Source organism: Cervus canadensis, chromosome 18 (assembly GCF_019320065.1).
Source record: "Cervus canadensis isolate Bull #8, Minnesota chromosome 18, ASM1932006v1, whole genome shotgun sequence".
Classification (NCBI taxonomy): Eukaryota; Metazoa; Chordata; class Mammalia; order Artiodactyla; family Cervidae; genus Cervus; species Cervus canadensis.
Genome location: NC_057403.1, coordinates 13394908 through 13418686, shown reverse-complemented (window position 1 = coordinate 13418686; position 23779 = coordinate 13394908). Strand labels below are relative to the sequence as shown.

The window sequence follows — 23779 nt, the reverse complement described above, 5'->3', positions numbered from 1 at the left end:
TGGAAAAAAGACAACCTCTTTAACAAGTGGTGCTGGGAAAACTGGTCAACCACTTGTAAAAGAATGAAACTAGACACTTTCTAACACCATACATAAAAAGATATCTAAGTCTTTGATTTGTAGCACTGTATGTGCTCACAGCCTGGGGCCAGGTCAGGGCTCACAACAGTCTTTCTTTACATTGAATTCCTCATAGATACTGGGCTCGGGGAAGGGGTGCAATGGGCTCAGGGAAGTGGGAGTATTCAGTCTCTCAGAGAGGGTCCCGAGGTCCAAGTGAGCATATATCACATCTTCTGCTGGAGAGTCCTGAGAGGACGGTGGTGTGAATGATGGATGGAGACGTGATCTTCGAAGACTGGGACATTGGGCATTGGACGGGCCGAGCTATGGCAAGGGTTTGGGCTGGGAGGACTCACTTCATTGCTCACTGCTTGGTCTTCCTGGGGCTATCCGTCCATGATGGGAAGATCTGTGAAGGAAAGAGAGTCAAGGATCTTGGTGGTGGAGGCAGTTATTCCAGACCTCCATAACTTTGATGGGGACATCAAAGCCAGAATAAAAGCAGGGGTGTGCCCCAGGTTGCTGAGTCTGTCTACTCCACTAAATAAAACAAAAGCAAGACATTCCATATACAAGCCCAGCCATTCACGGACTGTCTCAGGAACCTGTGCAAACCCACAGACCCATCCTACATCTTCTGTTATGGACCACTCTCCTCTGCATATCAGCAGATTCCCAAGATCATGTAGGGGAGAAGAACAGATGATTGTAGTTGAGGGACGAACAGGGCTTGGAATGTCCCTGATGTCCAGAGATTAAGTGTCCATCTTCCAGTGCAGGCAGCCTGGGTTCTATCCTTGGTGGGTGATCTATGATCCCACATGTCTTGAAGCAAATAAGCCCCACGTGCTGCAACAGCTGAGCACACGAGCTCTGGAGTCTGAACCACATCCCAGACTGCAATGAGGATCCCCCATGCTGCTGCAAAGACATGATGCAGCCAAGAAGAAATCAACACATATTTTCATAAAAAGAACAGGGTTCCATGGGGCTCTGGAAGATGTTCCCTCAGAGATTACAACACTGGAAATGAGTTTTTAACCTACGGGAAGTGAAAACCTCATTCTCTGCTGTGAGCCCACCTCCCTTTGGGTCAGATGATGCTGAGTTTGCTTCTTCAGACTTACGATTTTGGGAAGAACACCAGTGACAGACAAGAGCAGCGAGGAGCATACTGGTAGATGTGAAGGCTATGGCAAGCCCAAGAACGATGTACAGCACACTGGAGCGTTCTTGAGGAAGCCCTGCCTCTGCCAACAAACAAACGGAAGGTCTGGTTTTTCATGCGTACACTGTGCCTCTACACACTGGAGTTATTGTATCCTTGTGTCAAACTGTCAGCATCTGTCAGCCTGATCACTTACGGTCTCTACTTCCCAGGAGGTGCCTAAGCATCCAGGAGAGATGCTAGCAGTGGATGAAGTAAAGAGGCCGTGCAAGACCAGCAGAGGTCTGAACCAAGGTCCACTGGGCACCAATGCAGTTTTTCTCTGCTCCCTCACGTCAAGGCATGGTGTTTTTCCATGAATGGAGACCCGTTTAATACGCAATACATTCCGACCGCCCACCCCGTCCACATATACCTGGAACAGAATTCTCAAGAAGATATGACACTTTTATTTCTGAATGTGGAATGCTTAGTTCATAAAATAACTAACAGAAGAATAACATATTTAAGGTACTCCCCCAAATTCTCCACTTGCCGCCCCCATCAGTCCCCAAAGATCCTGGTGGAATGAGGGTAAGCATCTCCCTTAGGCATGGGATCAGGTAACTCTGACCCACTTTCTTCAATTTAGAAATTCCCAGTCCCGGGGTCTCAATGCCCCCTCTGGTTCTCATGCAGACCACAGTCTCAAATGCTGACTTGAGACAAATGTTGAGAAGCACAACGTTGCAGACCTGGGAGCTGGCAGAGCCAGCACACATACAGGACCCCTATGTCTTCTTAAAAATTTGCTGAGATAGGAGACCTTCTTGCTTACCTTCTGTGGTGTTTGGATCCAATGGTGATGGGCAAGTACTTGTAGTGGAACCTAGGAGAAAAAAAAAAAAAAACAGAAGTGGTGAGCAAGTAACCTTCCTCACCCCAACAAAGGAAGACTGTTTTTTCTGGAAGGTTGACCTCCGGCCTGTGCTTGAGTCTGTGATCCCTCAGAGCACTGATGGGGGTGGGGAGAGCTTCTGGTTCCTCCCCGTGAATGTGTTGAGTAGAACCACCATCCTGGAGAAGAGATGGTGGAAGGAGGCATGAAGGGTATGCCTGGCGATTAAAGACAGCTGTAAGCAAGAGACATTATTTCTGCTCCAGGACTAAGCATCTATGCTCTTTAATTGGGAAATCACCTGTATGTCAGAGGTGCCTCTGGGAAAACATTAAGAGCAAGGGCCCAGTGCAATCTCTGATCCTCCCAAATCAGCCCAGCCTCTCCTCCTCCTGGTTCTACCCTGACCCTTTTCTTTATTTGCCTGGATAGACAGGACTCTGATGAGAAACATCTATACAGGAGGTGGAAGAGGGTTGAGAGGCCACTGACCATCTCTCTTTCTCTCTGGTTCTCACTGCCTCCATTTCTCCAGAAGCCCTAAGGTCCCTGACACCAGCACGGACCCCTTGAGCTAGAGCTCAGTGATAGAGTAAGATGTTATGGAAAAAGCCAAACAGAATTCTTGACCAACACAAAGTGATTTAGTGCATTGTAAAGCATGGGACACTTCTTGGCGTTCTGGAAACAAGAATACCGCAGTGGGTTTACCGTTTCTGCCTCCAGGGAACCACCTTTTGTCAGAACTCTTCACTATGGCCCGTCAGTCTTGGGCGGCCCTGCACGACATGTCTCATAGGTTCATTGAGTTACACAAGCAGCTTCATGACGACAAGGCTGTGATCCACAAAGGGGAGATAGTGAAGGACACAGGAGTCTGTCATGCTGCAGTCCACGGGATCACAGAGTTGGACATAACTTATCGACTGAACAGAAACAAGAAAGCTGGGCCAGGAGGAGGGTCCTCACCTGTGACAGACAGGAGCAGGGGGTCGCTGGGGTCTGACAACGCATAGGGAGAGTGAGTGAAGGAGCCGTAGCACCTGTGGGCCCCGCTGTGGGCTGGGGTCCCAGGACCCAGAGGAACTCAGCCTGCAGTGCCCCGCCGGGGCCCCGCCCTCCAGCGAGCGGGCGCCCAAGGTTCCCCCCCTCCCTGAGCAGATGGAACTGGTCAAAGGCGCGCTCGGAGCTGCAGAGCAAGGCCACGTTCTCTCCTGACCTCACCACGGGGCCCCCCTGGGCTGTGAGAGAGGGTTTCTCGGACAGACCTGGAAGGAAGAGGGGCAGTTTAGTGAGAGAGGCTCTTCCCGAATCCCATGTCCTTCACCCCTGAACCGAGAATTCACACTCGCGGTTCTTCTCAACTCTCTCTTGCTCTCACTCTTATTCTCCCCTCTCTCTCTCCTACTTTCTCTCTCTAGGTCTCTGAAATGGCCTCCCTCCTAATTGTTTTCCTTCTTGTATTTTTTTTTTTTTTAATCTCTCTACTTCTCCTTGGATCGGTTGCTTTGATCTGTCTTCTTTCCTTCTGAGGCTCTCATTCTCTATCTCGTCTCTATCTTTCAGCATTATCATCTATCCATCTTATTATCTGTCTCTACCTCCATCTGCAGTCCTATCTATCCATCTTATCATCGATCTATATATCCATCCATCATTCCACCATCTATCTAGCTTTCTATGTATGTAGCTATCTACCCATTTTATCATCTATGTATACATTCATCCATCATTTTACCTATCTATTTACCTATCTATCTATCTATCTATCTATCTATCTATCTATCTATTTACCTATCATCTATTCCCACTTCCATGACTTCCTCTGCTTCTCTGTCTCTCTGGGACTCTTTTGGAATCTCTATTATCCATCCCCACATCACCGTCTTTCTTGGTCTTTTCACCCACCCCCCTCCCCAGGTCTCTGATTTTTAGGGCTTCTCTTTCCCCCCCTTCTTTCTCATTAATTCTCTCTATCCTTTTTTCTTTCTATTTACCTTTATTTTTTTTAAATGTTTCTCCCACCGCCCCCAGTCCCTCTGGCTTATTTTCCGTGTGTACGCACAGCACCTGTGTTTCTGCCTCTGCTTTTCATTGACTGTTTCCTGTCTGATTCCATCTCTCTGTGGGCTTTGACCTCCACAATCTTACAACGTTTGGTGTGAGCTTGCTTGTCGTGACCACCTGGGGGAGAAGAATGCATGGTTTACAGTCGAAAATGGGGAACCCATTCTCCTCGCTGGGCTCAGAGGACCCTCCCCCTTCCCACATCTCTAAGGCTCCTTTTCAAACCAGGGGAACCCATGCTCCATGGAGATTCCCACACCACAGAGACAGCACCTCCTACATGAAAAATGTCTGCTGAGAATTCTGAGTATGTGTGTGTGCTCAGTCGTGTCTGACTCTTGTGACCCATGGACTGCAGCCCGACAGGCTCCTCTGTCCACGGGGATTCTCCAAGCAAGAATACTGGAGTGGGTTGCCATTTCCTTCTCCAGGGGATCTTCCAACCCCAGGATTGAACCCACATCGCCTGCAGCCCCTGAATTGCAGGCAGGTTCTTTACCACCGAGCTACCAGGGAAGCCTGAGAATTTTGAGCGAGTGTTGACTTACAGACTCTTCCTGGGTGTTGATCATGTAAAATTTGTTTTATAAAACAAGACGGAGTAGACACCCAATGGAAGAATAACCTGTGTGGGTGGAATGATGTCAGCTTACATGAGAAACGCAGGACGTGATGGAGCCTGTGGTAGAACCTTCTGGAATCTCAGGGGGCAGGGCGTACGGTTCTCCCCGTCTTCCGAATGGAGGACAGCAGTAGCAGTTCTCTGCAATGCCCACCCCATGGAACTGCTGGAGAGCTTGAGTCATCACCCTGTCCTCCAAGGGTCAGTCGTCCCTGGCCCTGCTGTCTTCCCTCAGTCTACAGAGAGCACCAGTCCCTCCCAGTCACCCCAGCTCTGACCATCACAGTCTCCTGTAGGTGCCCATAGAGCCTGGCTCAGCAGAGGGAAGAGTGTCTTGGGGAGGGTCTCTGGACCAGAACTGGGGACTAGATTTCCCTGAACGTGTTAGTCAACCAGTCGTGTCTGACTCTTTGTGACCCCATGGACTATAGCCCACCAGACTCCTCTATCCATGGAATTCTCCAGGCAAGAACACTGGAGCGGGTTGCCATTTCCTTCTCCAGGGGATCTTCCTGACCCAGGGATCGAACCCAGGTCTCTCTCACTGCAGGCAGACTCTTTACCATCTGAGCCACCCTGGGCTCCCATTTTCTACTTCCAAAGGCTCACCCTTATATGGTTATGACTTCCCATGGTTGACCTGTCACCCTACCTTCTCTGCCATGCCCCCTCTTATTACAGGAGAGTCTTCCTTGAGGTGGATGGCAACCATGGTTTGGGGGAAAGACTCACCCTCCTGTGCCCAGATGCTCTGGATCAAGAAGAACCCTGGAAAGAAAGACTCATGATGGATGATCCATCTCATGTCAGACCTGGCCTCCTACTCCCCCGGCCTGTTCTATGGGCCTCATTGGCAAGGACGGTGCTCAGCCTTGATGAACCCAACCATCAAAGTCCACCTTGCCCCTGTGGAGGCAGGGCTGTCTATTAAGGAGGACCCAGCACTCCAGGTCAATATTTGCACCAGGCTTCATTCCCTTCCAGGACTCACCAAGACATGCCAGGCTGACGATGGCAGACAGCATGGTGCTGCTTCTGCTGAGCGGGAGGCAGCAGCTCAGCAGGCCTGAAGAGTTCACAGGATGCTATGATGACGCCCAAACTAATGTCATGTGCAGGCTGACCACAGGACGGAAAGGTGACTCACACAGGCTCTCCTTACCTTAAAAAAGGCAGTGTGTGGGGGCCCCGGCTGAGGGAGGAATTGGGCTTCCTGGAACATTTTCAGACCAGTACTGTCTCTTCAGATTGTTTAACAAACTTGAACCACAACCTCTGACCCAACCCACCTATGGCTACATTTTCAAGTTTACCAAAAATGTATGCTGCAGTATCTAATCTGCAATGACTCTGATGCACTGAATTATTTTCTGTTTTCACTCTTGATATGATTTTCATAGAATTTCTTATTTCATTCTTACATTAAAAAATTTCTAAGCATTATATTTTATCTTTAATGTTCAACCATCTCTATGATGTCTGCACTAAAAATTTCTTTATTGAAAATGCTAATTTCATGATTTCTTTCTTAGTTTATGGATTTTCCTATATTGTATTTTCTTTTCCCTGTATGTATGCACTGCCAAGTTCTTTGAACATGTAACAATTTAAAAAAAATTATGTATAGTTGGCTTACAATATTATATTAGTTACAGGTGTATTACATAGTGATTCAGTATTTTCATAGATTACACACAGTACAAAATATTATAAAATATTGACTATAACCCCTGTGCTGGACATTATAACTGTGTGATTTATTTATTTTATAAATGGTTGTTGGTGTTTCTTAACTCTACATGCTTTGCTGCCCCTCACACTCGCCCCTCTCTCCTCTACCTTCCAGTAACCACTAGTTTCTTCTTTGAGTCTGTGAGTCTGATTCTCTTTTGTTATATTTGTTCATTTATTTTTATGTTCTTAATACTTATTTTTGTTTATCTGGCTGCATCAGATCTGAGTTGTGGAACACCCTATCTTTTTAGTTGTAGGTTGTGGGATCTAGTTCCCTGACCAGGGATTGAACCTTGACCCCCTGCATTGGGGGTCTTAGTCCCTGGACCATCAAGGAAATCCCTATTTTGATTTTTAGATCCCACATATAAGTGAAAACATACAGCATTTCTCTTTCCCTGTCTGACTTATTTCACTAAGCATAATGCCCTCCAAGTCAATCCATGTTCTCAAAAGACAGGACTTTGTTCTTTTTAAAAAGCTGAGGGGGCTTCCTGGTGGCTCAGTGGTAAAGAATCCGCCTGTCATTGCAAGAGAGATGAGAGACCTGGGTTCGATGGGTTGAGAAGATCCCCTGGAGAAGGGAATGGAAACTGATTCCAGTATTCTTGCCTGGAGAATCCCATGCACACAGGAGCCTGGGTAGCTACAGTCCATGGGTTGCAAAGAGTCGGACATGACTGAATTGACTTAGCATGCATGCATTCAGCCTCATATGGTTAGTGTCACCATACTGGCTATATCAAACAGAGTATACTTCATCTTTTTATTTTACCAAATAGCATCATTATTTTTTCATGGAAAGCATTTTATTTTAAATATAGCAGTGTGTTCATGTCAATCCCAAACTCCCAATCTATCTGTCCCCCTACTCCTCCCCTCTGGTAACTCTAAGTTTGTTCTCTAAATCTACAAGTCTGTTTCAGTCTTGTAAATAAGTTTACCCTTGTAAAATGTTACTGAATAGAGGGGTTTTCTTTTATTGGTTTTGTTTTATTTTAAACTGAATAATTTGAAGAATCAGCTGGCAAATTTTTTATGCTTTATTGGAATTTTAGAAAAAGTCAGGTGATCATGACAAGCTACCTAGTATGTGAGATTGATTATAGCATCTCCCCAAACAGTGAGATAGTTACAATAGAGTCCTAGAATAGCCAGGCGATTATTAACAGGTGGTGGGATTTTTGAAGATGACACTATAATTGTTGGACTCCACTCCTCACCTCAGAGCTGCTGGGCTGCTTTGGAGGAGAAGGAGTGTCCATGAGGAACCCCTTTAACAAGAGATCAAGGTCCTCGATTTGTAACACTGTGTGCTCAGAGGATGGGGCCAGGTCAGGGCTCAGCATGGTGTTGGTTTACATTGAATTCCTCATAGATACTGGGCTGGGCAGAGGGGTGCATGGGCCTCAGGGGAGTGGGAGTGAACTGTCTCTCAGAGAGGGTCCCGAGGTCCAAGTCAGCGTATATCACATCTTCTGCTGCAGAGTCCTGAGAGGAGAGAGGTGAGAATGATGGACTGAGATGTGATCTTCGAAAGCTGGGGCTTTGGGCATTGGAGGGGCTCGGGCTATGGAAGGGTTTGGGCTGGGAGGACTCACCTCGCCATTCACTCTTCTGTCTTCCCTGGGCTCTCCTTCCATGATGGCAACATCTGCGAATGAAAGACAGTCAAGGCTCTTCGGGGTGGAGGCAGTTATTCCAGACCTCCGTAACCTTGATTGGGACAACAAAGCCAGAAAAAGGCAGGGGTGTGGCCCAGGTTGCTGAGCCTGTCCACTCCACTAAATGAAACAAAACAAAACATTCCATATACAAGCCCAGCCATTCATGGACTGTCTCAGGAACCTGTGCAAACCCATGGACCCATTCTACGTCTTCTGTTATGGACCATCCTCTTCAACATATGAGCAGATTCCCAAGATCATGTTGGAGAGAAAAATGGATTGTTGAAGTTGAAGGGAAGAACAGGGCTTGGAATGTCCCTGGTGGCCCAGGGATTAAGAGTCAACCTTCCAGTTCAGGGAGCATGGGTTCTGTCCTTGGTGGGAGAACTGAGACCCCACATGCCTTGAAGCAACTATCCTCAATGCTGCAACTGCTGAGCCTGCGAGCTCTGGAGCCTTGAACTGCACCCCAGCACCGCAATGAGGATCCCCCATGCTGCAGCCAAGACCTGATGCAGCCAAGAGCAAATCAACACATATTTTCATAAAAAGAACAGGGTTCCATGGGTCTCTGGAAGATGTTCCATCAGGGATTACAACAACAGAAATCAGTTTTTAACCTTCAGGAAGTGAAAACGCCATTCTCTGCCATGAGGCCACCTCCCCCCTGGGTCAGATGATGCTAAGCTTGCCATCTTCAGACTTACGATTTTGGCTAGAACACCAGTGACAGAGAAGAGCAGCGAGGATGAAGCTGGTAGAGGTGAAGGCTATGGCAAGCGCAAGGACAATGTACCACGTGCTGGAGTGTTCTTGAGGAATCCCTGCTTCTGCTAACAAGCAAACGGAAGAAGGTCTGGTTATCATTGAGTAGGCTGTGCCCCAACACACTAGATTTATTGTATCCTTGCATCAAACTGTCAGCATCTGTCAACCTGATCAGTTATGGTCTCCACTTCCCAGGAGGTACCAAAGCATCCAGGAGAGATGCTAGCAGTGGATGAAGTAAAGAGGCTGTGCAAGACAAGCAGAAGTCTGAACCAAGGTCCCCCAGGCATCGAAACAGTTATTCTCTGCTGCCCCGTATGACAAGGCATGGCATTTTTGCATGAATGGAGACCACGTTAATCCACAATACATCTCTCCTCCATCCACATAGACCTGGAATGGAATCCTCAAGAAGACATGAACTTTTATATCTGAACTCTGGAATGTTTAGTTCATAAAATAACTAACAGAGGAATAACAGATATTTAAGGTGCTCCCTAAAATTCTCCCCTTGCCCCCCACCCCCACATCCACCCCCAAAGATCCTGGTGGAGAGAGGGTAAGCATCTCCTTTAAGCACTGGGTTAGGACCAGCTTTGTGTAATTTAGAAATTCCCAGTCACAGAGCATGAGAAGATCAATGGCCCCTGTGGTTCTAGGAAGACCACTGTTTCAAATGCTGACATGACAGGGACGTTGAGGAGCCCAAAGTCACAGAAATGGGAGGTGGTAGAACCAACACTCACACAGGAACCCTCTGTCTTCTCAGACACTTGCTGACATAGGAGACAGACTTGCTTACCTTCTGTGGTGTGTGGATCCATGGTTGATGGGTAAGTAGTTGTAGTGGATCCTAGGGGAAAACAGACAGAAAGGGTGAGCAAGTAACCTTCCTCATACCCACTGAATGAGGACTATTCTTTCTGGAAGGTTGACCTCTTGCCTGTCCTTACTCTGTCATCCCTCAGAGCACTGATGGGGGAGGGGAGAGCTCCTGGTCCCTCCCCATGAATGCATTGAGTAGACCCTCCACCCTGGGGAAGAGATGGTAGAAGGAGGAGGAAAGGATATGTCTGACAACGAAAGACAGCTGTAAGCAAGAAATATTCTCTCTGCTCCGGGAATGAGTACCTATGCTCCTTATTTGGGAAATCACCTGTATGTCAGAGGTGCTTCTGGGAAAACACTAAGAGCAAGGGGCGGATGCAATCTCTGATCTTCCCAAAGCAGCCCAGCCTCTCCTCCTCCTGGGTCTATCCTGACCCTTTTCTTTATCTGCATGGATAGACAGGACTCTGATGAGGGGCATCCATACAGAAGTTGGAAGAGGGTTGAATTGCCATCTACCATCTCTCTTCCTCTCTGGTTCTAATTGCCTCCATTTCTGCAGAAGTCCTAAGGTCCCCTGACACCAGCACGGAGCCCTAGAGCTAGAGGTCAGTGATAGAGTAAGATGTCATGAAAAAGCCAAATAGACTTTTTGCCCAGCTCAATCTCATTTACTATATTGTAAAGCATGGGTTCTCGATGCAAGAATCCCAGAGTGGGTTGCCATTTCCCACTAGGGGACCACGTTTTGTCAGGACTCTTCACTATGACCCATCAGGCTTGGGCGGTCCTGCATGATTGGCTCATAGCTTCACTGAGGTACGAAGGCCCCTTCACCACGACAGGGCTGTGATCCATGAGGAGGAGATAGTGAAGCACAGAGGAGTCTGTCATGCTGCATCCCACGGGGTCGCAAAGAGTTGGACACAACATAGCGACTGAAGAGCAACAAGAAAGCTGGGCCAGGAGGAGGGTCCTCACCTGTGACAGACAGGAGCAGGGGGTCGCTGGGGTCTGACCACGCGTAGGGAGAGTGACCGAAGGAGCCGTAGCACCTGTAGACCCCGCTGTGGGCTGGGGTCCCAGGACCCAGAGGGATCTCGGCCTGGAGTGCTCCTCGGGGGCCCCGGCCTTCAGCGAGCGGGCGCCCAAGGTTCTCCCCCTCCCTGAGCAGATGGAACTGGTCAAAGGCGCTCTCGGAGCTGCAGAGCAAGGTCACGTTCTCTCCTGACCTCACCACGGGGCCCCCCTGGGCTGAGAGAGAGGGTTTCTTGAACAGACCTAGAAGGAAGAGACCTTGATATTAGAGCACAATGTACCTCTAGTCCTAAGAAGAGGACTAAAGCCTGAAGTGTGCAACAAGAGAAGCACTGCAATGAGAAGGCCGCCCACCGCCAGGACAGAAAACCCCACAGCAACGAATACCCGGCACAGGGGAAAATTCTTTAAAAATGGATTGTCATTTAATATAATTTTTAAAAAAAGAAATATATGTATACGAACAACTGAATCAGTTTATGTACCAGAGGAATAAGCATCTTCAATCGACTAGAATTCAACAAAAAAAGAAAAAAGAAAATTTAAAAATCAACCAGATTGGGCTGTTCTTGAATTATGGAATCTACTAACTACTGCTTGGACAATCAGAAAACATTGTGTTGACCCAGAAGCAGACATCATGTGGTGGAAATTGCCAGAATCTCACAGGATCTTTGACCGCCTCATTCTTGAGGGAGTGTTCAGCACTGCCTTGCCTACCCCCAGGGGCTGGAAGGGACTCCTTAGTGGGGAGGGTTGGCAGGGAGAACTCCTTCCTCTTTGTGCAGAAGGATGCATTAAACCACGAGGCTGAGCAACTTCGGGGTCTCGACCTCCATCTGGATTACCCAGGGGCCAGACTACAAGGGCGTCTGGTACCACAGTGCTCCTGACAGAGGAAGGGAGCTCTGACATGAAGGCGGGAAACCAACCCCTTAACCAACCATCATTGGCTGCCTGAGCCGGGAACTGCCCGGGTCCCTGCTCTGGTACATCTTTCTCCATTGTTCGTTCTTTCACGTTCTTGCTCCTTCACTCTGTCACCGGCTGTGTCTTCTCTTTAGCACATGGCAGGTACTCTGATCTCTTTTCCTTCCATGTTCACACCTTCTCTCTCTCTGGTTTGTTCCCTCTCCCAAGTTTGTGAGTGTCTCTGCACGCCTGTCATTGTCTCCCGGTACTGATGCTGGACTGGACACCAGACCTTCTGTGACACAGACAGCAGAAGGGACTGGTTTGGACACACTCACCTGTGATGATGATGTCCACGGGGTCACTGGGGGCTGACCACTCATAGGGGGAGCGGCTGACAGAGCCTGAGCATCGGTAGGTGCCCGCACTCCCCGAGGTCATGGGGCCAATGAAGAAGTCAGCTGAGGCATGCCCGCCCGTGAACGTCTCTCTACGTGTCTGGAAATGCCCTGTGCTGTTTTCCTGGTGCAGGATAAACTTGTCAAACAACAGCTGTGATTGACAGCGAAGGGTCACATCCCTTCCCTCCTGCACGAGGGGGCCTGGGTGGGCTGAGATGGCGGGTTTTGTGAACACACCTAGGAGCAAAGAGGTTGTGAGCTTCAGTGAGTCACCCCGCCTCGGCACTTCCCCTGACATCTGAAGGTGTGAAAAATGTCCCCGTGAACCAGCAGAGCCAATTACCCTTCCTGTCTGTTCTGCTGCATTCTCTTTAGCCTTGTTCTTGGGCTCTGGCTCATGCTTTTCTGTTTCTCTTTGCTCAAGACCTCCAGCCTCCTCTGTGCTTATTCTAAGCTCTTTAGCTGCTGGATCTGCTCTCAGCTTCATGCAAGCACACTCAGTCACTTCAGTCCTGTAAGACTCTCTGCGAGCCCATGGAGCATAGTCTGCCAGGCTCCTCTGTCCACGGGATTCTCCGGGCGAGAATACTGGAGTGGGTTGCCATGCTCTCAGCTTCATCCGATCCCTAATATGCATGGTGGGGAGCTATGTGGTTCTGAGGATGCATTCCCTGGCTCCCTTCGCACTCATCTATAATGTGGGTGATGACTGGCAGGACATTGGGATGGAGGTGGGGAAAAGGGATCTTTTCCCATATGACCCCATCTCATGCCTCTGGATACTTTCCTGGGACTCCTTCCTGGGGCTCCAGCTCCTTCATCGGGGACTACAGCTCCCTACTGTGTGGCAGGTGCTGGATCAGGGTCGTTCCCCATCCCCCTGCTGGCAGGCACTGGCTGCATCCTGTCTAACTAATTCCAAGGGAGGCTCCTCCTTCCTGTGCTGGGCACCCCATCTGTTCAACACCCAGAGTTTAAACTCTCAGACTGGGTTCTCTTTCCTGGTTTGTTCCTGGCTAGGAATCCTGAGTCAGTCTTGAACCACATAAGGAACTTGGATCTAGAGTGGGATTGCCTGCATAGAAGGCTGTCCCGGGCTTGGCTGGACCCCTCCTACCTGTGACCACAATCTGCAGGGGGTCACTCTGTCTGGGCAACAGAGGGAGAAACCTGGAGAATCCAGAACATGTGTAGGACCCGGCATGTTCTCTGGTCACCGGGCCAAGGGTGAAGTTGTTGAAATGAATTCCCCGGAGCTCGGACAAACTGGTCCCATCTGTTCTGAACAGTCTGAATCTCTTAAGTGGAGAACGGAAATGACACCGAAGAGTCACATTCTGTCCTAAGGGAACCACAGGGCTTGGCCAGGCTGACAAAGAGGGCTTGCCATATTCACCTAGGACAGAAGGAGGCACAGGCTTTGAGAGGAAAATAGGAACCGTCCCCTCTCCCCACTGCTCTTGTTGGAGCGCTTCCCCTTCACTTCTTCCAAGGCACCTACTCTAAAGTGCATCACCCTGATATTCAAGGACACCTGGGGTTTGGGGACAGACAGAGACACAGTCAACCCAGGACAGACATCACGGAGATTCTGAGAATGTGATTCTCAGTAGTGATTCTTCTCAGGAGAAGAATAAGTCCTTGGATTGACAAAATGTTGAAAACTCTCTCAAAACACAAAACACTGGGGATTCCCAGGTGGTCCAGTGGTTAGGACTTAGCACTTTCCCCGCCAAGGGCCCGGGTAGACTCCCTCATCAGGAAACTGAGATCCTACATGCTGCGTGATGCAGGCAGAAGGAAACACCACAGAAAAATGATGAGTGGTAAAGAAGGGAAAGGACTTCCCTGTTGTGTTTGTGCAGCTCAAACGGTAAAGAATCTCCCTGCAAGGCAGGGGAGCAGGGTTCAGTCCCCAGGTAGGGAAGATGCCTTGGAGAAGGAAATGGCAACCCACTCCAGTATTCTTGCCTGGAGAACCCCATGGACAGAGGACCCTGGTGAGCTACAGTCCATGGGGTCACAGAGTCAGACTTGACAGAGTGACTAACAGTAACACAACTAAGAAGAGAAAAAGCCACTTGACTGAAAAGCAGGAAGGAAACCATGAACCCCGCTCCTTTGTTAGCTAGCCTCCATCAAATGTGTGACCAGGCCCAGGTGGCCCTGCCTGACGCCCAGCCCTTCCCCTGGGGTCAGGTCTAGCGGGCGGTCCTGCAGATCCTGTTGTGAATGGCCGGTTGGAGATGCCACCTTGTCTGAGAGGGGTCTGTGGACTGCAGCCCCTTGCTCCCCTCTGATGATAGAAATGGCACTCAGGGGGCCCAGCTCCCACCTCCCAGACTTCACACAGTCCCTTCAGGTCTGGGTTCCAGAGCCGGGCTAACCTCTGGGGAGAGTGAAGATGAGTATCAAGGCCAAGAGGAGGACCTGGGATCCACAGGGCACGTGGCTCTCACTGTACTGACAGGGGTCTCACCCTGCCCCCCAGTGTCATCTGCCTCAGCCCCGGCTGCTCTGCTCAACACAGAAATAAGGGATGGGGAGGACTTACCCACAGCTGCCCAGATCCTCAGACTCACACAGAATCCTAGAAGGAAAAGCCCGTCAGAGATGGCTTGTCCCGATGGACCCCACGCTCCTTGCACCCTCATCCAGGGAACCTGGTCAGTGGTGTGAAGACCCCCGATTTCCACCATAAACCTCCCTACCGTGTCTTTCCAGACTCACCGAGACTCAGGAGGCTGAGGAGTGAGGGCCACATGGCTCTGCTTCTGTGAGGCAGGAGGCAGGACTGAGCGAAGCTGACCGAGTCACAGGATGCGGAAGGCGGGCGGTGTTGTTCATACAGTCAGCCTGGTGCAGGTCACAGGGGAAGATGGGCAGCCTCTTCTCACGCCAGGGATGGAAGGCTGTCTGAGCCTCGTCAATGAGGTCACCTCATGACCTGAGCATCAATTTTGTTTCCCTGAACACTATAAACATAGGAGGATTTGAACAGGTCTTGCTGCCTTCAGGAGTAGAAACAGTGATTCGGTGTATAGCATGCAGGATGCTTTCCCCAAGCTCATGATAAATGTCGTTAACCTTAACTCCTTGTAGAAGAGAAATTCCATGTACCCACCTCATATTCAGGCTCAGTGCAGGTTGCCAATTAAAGACTCATTAATAGAGACTTTGATTCTGCATTCTTATAAGAGGAACAGTCATGCATATTATGGCTCTTTGAAAATATTAAAAAATTCTATATTGTAATATATGTGATTAAGAAACTAACTGTGTTAGTTTCAGCTGTTCAACAAAATGAATCAGTTATACATATACATGCATCTATTGCTTTTCAAACTCTTTTCCCACTTAGGTAGCTACAGAATATTAAGTAGAATTCTCCGTTTTTACAGTAGGTCCTTGTTGGTCATCCATCTTAAATATAGCTGTGTGTATATATCAATCCTAAACTTTCAAGCTAAGCTCCCCCGACAGTATCCCTCCTGGTAACCATAAGTTCATTCTCTGTGTGTTTGTTTTGTAAATAAGTTCATTGTTTCAGATGTCACAAAGAAGCGATATCATGTGACATTTGTCTTTCTCTGACTCTTCTTCATCCGAAATTATTTCGTGACTGTGAGTGGAAACTTTGCACACACACTCTCTCTGTCTCTCTCTCTTGCTCCCTTTCCAATCCAAGGACCACACTTGTACACAAAGATAACATGTGTAAAGATCACGGTGGTGTTTTTTTTGGGAGGGGGATCTGTTCTGCCTGAAAAGGTGGACAACTTTGCTTACTACATACTCAAATGAACACAAAATATGTCAAGTAGAGACTTTCAAACTCCAGAATGCTTGAGTGAGGGGCATATCTCCAATCAACTCCAAACAGGGACAAAACGGCCCAGCTGTTTCAGGACTCCAAGGGCAGACATACACCCTGTTCAGCTGGTTGTTCATAGACAGGAAAGAACCTCAGTAAGGGTAGTGATTCCAGACCATTTTGCTGGGGGTGGGGGTTGTTAACATTAGTGATGCCCCCTAAGTAATAAATCTGGTCTCCTCTTGATCATTATGTATGCAATGGACTAACAGTCCAGTCACCCTTCTTAAAATTTCCGTTTATTTACTTAATATCATGTTTCAGAATTGGTCTGTGTTCTTTGTCATGTCAGTTTGTGTATTTTTACTGCCAAGTAATGTTTCATTGCAGCTATATAAACCACACATTTTTAAAAATTAAGAAAAATTTTGGAGTATAGTTTATGTTTCCTGTACAGAAAACTGATTCAGCTCGACATATATATTTTTTCCAGTATGATTTATGGCAAGATTCTGAATAGAATCCCCGGTGCCATGCTGTAGGACCTCAATGTTAATCCATTTTTGTATAAATAGATTTCATCTGCTCATCCCAAACTCCCAATCCTTCCCTCCCCCTTGGCAACCACAAGCCTGTTCTCTATGTCTGGGATTCTGTTCCTGTTTCATTGATATGTTCCTTTTAGAGTCCACGTATGGGTGATATCATATGATAATTGTCTTTCTCTTTCTGTCTTACTTCACTTATTATGTTAATCTCCAGGTTCATCCATGCTGCTGCAAATCTCATGATTTCATTTTTTCAATGTCTGAGTAGTATTCCATTGTGTGTGTGTATAGGCATATACAACATCTTCTTTATCCATTCATCTGTCGATGGACATTTAGGCTGTTCCCATGTCTTGACTATTTCAAGTTGTGCTGCTATGAACACAGGGGTGCATGAATCTTTTCAAGGCACAGTTTTGTCATAGATATATGCTCAGGATTGGAATTGTTGGGTCAAATGGACACTCAGTTTTTAGTTTTTTGAGGAACTTCCATACTGTTTTCCACAGTGGCTGTACCAGTTTACACTCCCCCAACAGTGTAAGAGGGTTTCCATCTTGTCCACATGCTCTCCAGCATCTATTTTTCATCAACTGTTTAATGATGGCCCTTCTGATTGGTATGAGGTGGTACCTCATTGAAGTGTCAAATGGCCTTTCTCTACTAATGAGCAATGCTGAGCATCTTTTCATATTCCTGTTGGCCATTGTGTATCTTCTTTTAAACCACAGATATCAATTGTCAGCGTGATGTCTTTGATTTTTGTCTAAACTGAACGACAGCTCTGCTAAAGTTTCATGAATGTGCTTTGAGTCCAACCTCACACTTCTTGTCATGGGACAGAGTTTTGAGATCTTCATGAAGGGAATTGTGACTTTATTTGGAAAGCCAGCAGATCAACAAGATGGTGAACTAGTTCCCCAAAGAATCATCCTATCTGAGTTAGATGGGCTTTTTGGGGCGAGAGTGATGGTAAGTGTTTACTGAATATAAAATAACCCTAGCCCATGGGGAAGAGGAGAAGGCAATGGCACCCCACTCCAGTACTCTTGCCTGGAGAATCCCATGGCCGGAGGAGCCTGGTAGGTGCAGTCCATGGGGTCGCACAGAGTCGGACACAACTGATGAAGTTAGCAGCAGCAGCAGCGTGTGGAAGAGAATTCCAAGGAGAAAAGAGAACTGTACAGATTCAATACCCACCTGTGAACTCACACTTTCACACTTACACACACAGACACACTCTAAAAAAGGAGGAGGTGTAGTTGGTTGTGGCAATGCTTTAATTAATTAATTAATGGCTGTACTGGGCACAGGCTTTCTCTAGTTGCAGGAAGGGGGTTGCTCTTTGCTGTGGTGCAGGGTCTTCTCATTGCAGTGGCTTCTCTTGTTGTGGAGCACCGCTCTAGGCACATGGGCTTGTGGCCCATGGGCTTAACTGTCCCAAGGCATGTGGAATCTTCCCAGTCCCGGGATCAGGCCCATGTCCCCTGCATTGGTAGGCAGATTCCCAACCACTGGACAACAGGGAAGTCCTGTTACAAGCTTTTTCCCCCTCTTAATTTATTTACTTTTTTACAAGTACAATTTTGTTAGTTTCTCCCATACATCAACATGGATCAGTCATAGCTTACGTCCCCTCCACTCTGGAAAACTTTTAATCTTGGAATCCTTTGTTCTCGAAGCTGTCCATGTAGGTGTGGTCATAATATCCCTTTAAGCCCCCAGCAAAACAAAAGGTTCTGTCTGCTCTGCCACTTTTTATCTCTTTACGAAAGGGAAAGTGTTATACCTTTCAAGTTCAGAGCCTTGAGAATAGTCTTAGTCCCTGAGTCATGTGTGACTCTTTGTGATCCCACGGGCTGCAGCCCGCCAGGTTCCTCTGTCCATGGGGATTCTCTAGGCGAGAATACTGGGGTGGGTTGCCATCTCCTTCTCCAGGACACCTTGGAACCAGTAAAATGAATAAACTTTAAAACAAAGTGAAAGAAAATGAAGTCACTCCATTGTGTCCGACTCTCCAACCCTATGGACTGTAGGCTGGCAGGCTCCAACGTTCATGGGATTTTCCAGGCAGGAATACTGGAATGCGTTGCCATTTCCTTCACTAGATAGTGCAAGCCAACTGCAGCATACTCCATGATGGTCTGTGTACTCACTCTCACACTCGAACTCTGCACATGGTGTATTCACACGGGCACCTTGAGCTGCCCAAAAGAGTCTCAGCCCAGATGGTGGTTTTGTGGAAGGTCCCTGGAAGGAAGTCAGAGGCTGAGTCCCAGGAGCTTGCCACTCCTCACTCCCCAGTTCAGCTGAGGAGCCCTTCCAGGTTTCACCAGCATCACTCTAGAATCCCAGTGCCCTCACCTCCTCCCCCACCAATTTCCTGGGACTGAAGTGAGATATGGCGACCCAGGAGCCCTGGGAAGACTCACCTGCAGGGTTCGGGGTCCTCTGGCCCAGACTCAGCCCTGGAAGTGAGCCACCTAAAGCTTGGGCTGATTCTCTCCCTGTCAGGATCCCTGGTCGCTCCAGCCGCCTGAGCCCTGAGGTTCCTGTGACCTGGGGGCAGGTGGGCGTCCCGTGCCCTCCTGCGGTCCCCTCCCTGCACTCCACATCTGGCTGGGGCACAGAAGCCCAGGGAGGATGGAAGGCATGTCTGCAGCTCTGAGCTCCCAGACACCTCCGCCCCCACCCTGTACAGATGAGGAGACCACGGGGCCCTAGAGGACAAACAGGATGTGGTCCCTGGGGGGGTTGCCGCCACCCCTCTGGGTACCCATGGCCGTGGACCCACAGCAAGGGGGGCCCCTCCGTGGACCTGGCTCTGATGTCTCCAGGCAGGGCTCAGGACGCATCTCACTCTAGACCTGAGGTCTCACCTCTCTCTTTCTGCCTGGTCTGACCACCTGCTCTAAGGGTGGGGCCCAGGTTCTCATCCTGAGTCAGCCCCAGACAGTCTGGCTCCAACTAGGACTCAGAGATTTATTTTCCCAGTCCCCTCCAGAAATGGAATTTACTTCTCATCTTGGGTCAGTTCATAAAGTATTGCAGAGCACCTACTGTGTACCAGGCATTGGTGTCACACAGCAGAAATACACCCATGACCCAGTTAAAGCCATCTTCTGTAGGTGCTTGAAGAACTCAGATTCTGCAGCATGCGGGCATCAAATGCTAATAATCAATTATTTTTTAAAAGAAGAAATATGAGAATAACTGGGGTCTATGTCTACACTGTAAACACTCGAAAAAATCAATTGCATGGCTTCTGGTTTCAGCACTTCTTGGCAAACAAACAAACAAACAAAATTTAGGGGAAAAGTGGCAAGCGTGACAGATTTGCTTTTCTTGAGCTCCAAAATCACTGTGGACAGTGACAGCAGCCATGAAATTAAAAGACCCCTCTCCTTGGAAGAAAAGCTGTGACAACCTGAGCCAGTGCGTTAGAAAGCACTGTGCCAACAGAGATCCTTATAGTCAAAGCTATGGTTTCCTAGTCGGCACATGCAGATGTGAGAGCTGGACGTAAAGAAGGCTGAGCACTGAAGAACATGCTTTTAGACTGTGGTGCTGGGGAAGACTCTTGAGAGTCCCTTGGACAGCAAGGAGATCAAACCCATCAATCCTAAAGGAAATCAACCCTGAGAGTATTCATTGGTAGGACTGATGGTGAGGCTGAAGCTGCAACAATTTGACCACATGATGCAAAGAACTGACTATTGGAAAAGACCCTGATGCTAGGAAAGATTGAGGGCAAGAGGAGAAGAGGGTGACAGAGGATGAGATGGTTGGATGGCATGATTGACTCAATGGACTTGAGTTTGAGCAAACTCTGGGAGACAGTGAAGGACAGAGAATGTGGCGAGGTGCAGTCCATGGTCACAAAAGTCACACATGACTTAGTGACTGAACAACAACAACAGCGTCTACACTGTACTTTGGGGAATAGCTGCTTGAGGAGGTGGAGACCATGGGGGAGGAGCGAGTACATTCTAGAGAGAAAAGAACATTCCCTAGACCCCTGGGGACACAAGGAGTTACTGAGGGGAGAGGGGAGTTGGTGGTGGGCATGTACAGTGCTGTCCTCTGTTCAAGGATGATGGAGTATATTTTTAAGAGAAATGGAATATATAAGCAAAAGACTCTATGATAAAAAATTTATGACAGTCACATTATATTAGCAGCTATAGAGAAAAGGGAAATGAGAGTATAAATTTACTTTTTTTTAAATTAAAAAGAAATAATCCTTGATCTTCAATTATTCCAACATGGGTGTGTCAACCAGCATTGTAAATGATTTATGTGGATTTTTCATATTAAAATTGCCCCTTAATAAGGCAAAAACCCATTAACAAGTGATGGAAATGATAGCGTCTACCTTTGTGTTTACTTTCGATTAGGAGTAGAAAAGGAACTTGTTGAGTCTGAGTGTTCTCAGAAGAGATGATATGAGAGAAAACACAAATGGTAAATGGCCCATTTTCCATGTGTGTGTTTTTGGTAAAGCATCACTACAAACAAAGCTAATGGAGGTGATGGAATTCCAGTTGAACTATTTCAAATCCTGAAAGATGATGCTGTGATAGTGCTACACTCAATATTCCAGCAAATTTGGAAAACTCAGCAGTGGCCTCAGGACTGGGAAAGGTCAGTTTTCATTCCAATCCCTAAGAAAGGCAATGCCAAAGAATGCTCAAACTACGACACAAATGCGCTCATCTCACATCCTAGTAAGGTAATGCTCAAAATTCTCCAAGCCAGGCTTCAGCAATACGTGAACCGTGAAATTCCAGATGTTCAAGCTGGTTTTAGAAAACGCAGAGGAAGCAGAGATCAAATTGCCAACATCATCTCGATCATCAAAAAAGCAAGAGAGTTCCAGAAAAACATCTATTTCTGCTTTATTGGCTATGCCAAAGCCTTTGACTGTGTGGATCACAGTAAACTGTGGAAAATTCTGAAAGAGATGGGAATACCAGACCACCTGACCTGCCTCTTGAGAAACCTGTATGCAGGTCAGGAAGCAACAGTTAGAACTGGACATGGAGCAACAGACTGGTTCCAAATAGGAAGAGGAGTACGTCAAGGCTGTATATTGTCACCCTGCTTATTTAACTTATATGCAGAGAACATCATGAGAAACGCTGGGCTGGAGGAAGCACAAGTTGGAATCAAGATTGCCAGGAGAAATATCAACAACCTCAGATATGCAGATGAGACCACCCTTATGGCAGAAAGTGAAGAAGATCTAAAGAGCCTCTTGATGTAAGTGAAAGAGGAGAGTGAAAAAGTTGGTTAAAGCTCAACATTCAGAAAACTAAGATCGTGGCCTCTGGTCCCATCACTTCATGGCAAATACATGGGGAAACAGTGGAAACAGTGGCTGATTTAATTTTTCTGGGCTCCAAAATCACTGAATATGGTGATCGCAGCCATGAAATTAAAAGACACTTACTCCTTAGAAGGAAAGTTGTGACCAACCTAGACAGCTTATTAAAAAGCAGAGATATTACTTTGTCAACAAAGATTCGACTAGTCAAGGCTATGGTTTTTGCAGTAGTCATGTATGGATGTGAGAGTTGGACTATAAAGAAAGCTGAGCGCCGAAGAATTGATACTTTTTAACTGTGGTGTTGGAGAAGACTCCTGAGAGTCCCTTGGACTGCAAGGAGATCCAACCAGTCTATCCTAGGAGATCAGTCCTGGGAGTTCATTGGAAGGAGTGATGTTGAAGCTGGAACTCCAATACTTTGGCCACCTGATGAGGAGAGCTGACTCATTTGAAAAGACCCTGATGCTGGGAAAGACTGAAGGCAGGAGGAGAGGGGACGACAGAGGATGAGATGATTCGATGGCATCACCGACTCAATGGACATGGGTTTGAGTGCAGTTAGTGAGTTGGTAATGGACAGAGAGGCCTGGCATGCTGCAGTTCATGGGGTGGCAGTCAGACACGAGTGAGGGACTGAACTGAACTGAACATATATTATGAAATGATTGCACATTCAGATATATCACACAGCAGTATGGTATATGCTCACTCACAAAAGCAACAAGAAATGAAGCCACAGCATGTCTTCATTTCTAGCGATCCTGACGTTTCTCTTACTAAAACAGTTCTTGGGTGATTTAGTCCTAAGGCAGGAAAAGATCACACACAGAGAGCTCAATGAGCAGCTAAGGCTCTGTGGAGCTTGACCTTCACCCCATTTGCCAGCTCAGTTCACACCGGGGTCCTCATGGTCTTATGCTCTTCAGCCCTCCGTTTGGGTGAGCCAGGCCACATCATGCCACCAGTTGAAAATTTAAAAGGCACGAGATTCTCAAAACCTTTGCTTTGGTGAAAAGAAGCAAAAAAGACAAAATGCGCAATTATCGATGGATTATCACACCACATGCAAAGCCTCCCTGGGGTGAGTGTTCCCTCAGTAGCCCTTCAGTGATCTGGAGTGCAATGTCCAGAAGAATTTTCTGTTGAAACATCTGCTCTGTCCAACACCATGGCACCTGGCCACAGGACACTACTGAGCACTTGAAATGTGGTGGGTGTGACTGAAGAACCGAAAGCTTTACTTCACATACTTGTAGAGCCATTGTCTGTACCACGTGGCTGGGTAAGTACTTTATCGGCCAGTGCAGGTCCAGACTGAGGGGGATCTTGTCCTGTTTCCACCCCTGGAACCCCAGCAGCCTCAGTGCCCACAGCTGGGAAAAGGTTGAGGGGCTTCCCCGGTGGCTCAGTGGTAAAGAATCCGCCTGCCAATGCAAGAGACATGAGAGTCATGGGTTCAATCCCTGGGTCAAGAAGATCCCCTCGAGAAGGGAATGGCAACCCATTCTGGATTCTTGCCTGGAGAATCCCATGCAGAGAGGAGCCTAGCGAGCTACACACTGCCCATGTTGTCCCAAAGAGTCAAACATGACTGAACCGACTTAGCAGTCACACACGCAGCCTCTTCTGGCAAGTGGCACCACACTGGATATCTCAAACAGAATAACTTCATCTTTTTATTTTGCCAACTTGCATTGCTTTTATTATTGTTTCATAGAAAGCACTTTGTTTTAAATACGCCAGTGTGCACATGTCAATCTTAAACTTCCAATCTATCTCTCCCCCCACCTTTTCCCTCTGTAACTCTAAGTTTGTTCTCTAAGTCTACAAGTCTCTTTCTGTCTTGTGAATAAGTTCATCCTTGTAAACTATTACTGAACAGAGGTTTCTTTTTTAATTGGCTTTATTTTATTTTAAACTGAATAATTTGAAGGCTCAACTTG

At 47.6% G+C, this 23779-nt stretch overlaps 2 protein-coding genes across 3 annotated transcripts; both read right to left on the bottom strand.

The window, feature by feature from the left end:
• Positions 1-5609, bottom strand: LOC122421339 (putative killer cell immunoglobulin-like receptor-like protein KIR3DX1). Its single transcript, XM_043437196.1, has 5 exons — positions 5530-5609; positions 4179-4292; positions 3078-3376; positions 2049-2099; positions 1-472 (listed from the first exon to the last, which is right to left on the bottom strand). Exons 1-5 carry the CDS (start codon positions 5600-5602, stop codon positions 428-430), a joined length of 582 nt encoding a protein of 193 aa, XP_043293131.1. The 5' UTR covers positions 5603-5609; the 3' UTR covers positions 1-427.
• Positions 5610-7560: 1951 nt separating this feature from the next.
• Positions 7561-14943, bottom strand: LOC122421336 (putative killer cell immunoglobulin-like receptor like protein KIR3DP1). Of its 2 annotated transcripts, XM_043437190.1 has the most exons (9): positions 14876-14943; positions 14700-14735; positions 13263-13541; positions 12083-12382; positions 10776-11075; positions 9769-9819; positions 8906-9031; positions 8133-8185; positions 7561-8022 (listed from the first exon to the last, which is right to left on the bottom strand). In XM_043437190.1, the coding sequence occupies exons 1-9, from the start codon at positions 14907-14909 to the stop codon at positions 7867-7869; spliced, it is 1335 nt and encodes a 444-aa protein (XP_043293125.1). In that variant the 5' UTR covers positions 14910-14943; the 3' UTR covers positions 7561-7866. The 2 variants fall into 2 exon arrangements, with proteins under 2 accessions (XP_043293125.1, XP_043293124.1); XM_043437189.1 differs by lacking the exon at positions 14876-14943 and having other exon boundaries at positions 14700-14828.
• Positions 14944-23779: the final 8836 nt, after the last annotated feature.

Excerpts from the sequence above, each read along its gene's own strand:
- LOC122421339 (XM_043437196.1), bottom strand. The coding sequence starts at position 5,602 with ATGAGATGGATCATCCATCATGAGTCTTTCTTTCCAGGGTTCTTCTTG. Across the intron at positions 4,293-5,529 it reads GAGCATCTGGGCACAGGAGG|GTGGTCACGACAAGCAAGCT; the intron begins GTGAGTCTTTCC and ends CTTCTCCCCCAG. Across the intron at positions 3,377-4,178 it reads AAGCAGAGGCAGAAACACAG|GTCTGTCCGAGAAACCCTCT; the intron begins GTGCTGTGCGTA and ends TCTTCCTTCCAG.
- LOC122421336 (XM_043437189.1), bottom strand. The coding sequence starts at position 14,799 with ATGAGGGTGCAAGGAGCGTGGGGTCCATCGGGACAAGCCATCTCTGAC. Across the intron at positions 12,383-13,262 it reads CCTGCAGATTGTGGTCACAG|GTGTGTTCACAAAACCCGCC; the intron begins GTAGGAGGGGTC and ends CTTTGCTCCTAG. Across the intron at positions 11,076-12,082 it reads CGTGGACATCATCATCACAG|GTCTGTTCAAGAAACCCTCT; the intron begins GTGAGTGTGTCC and ends TCTTCCTTCTAG.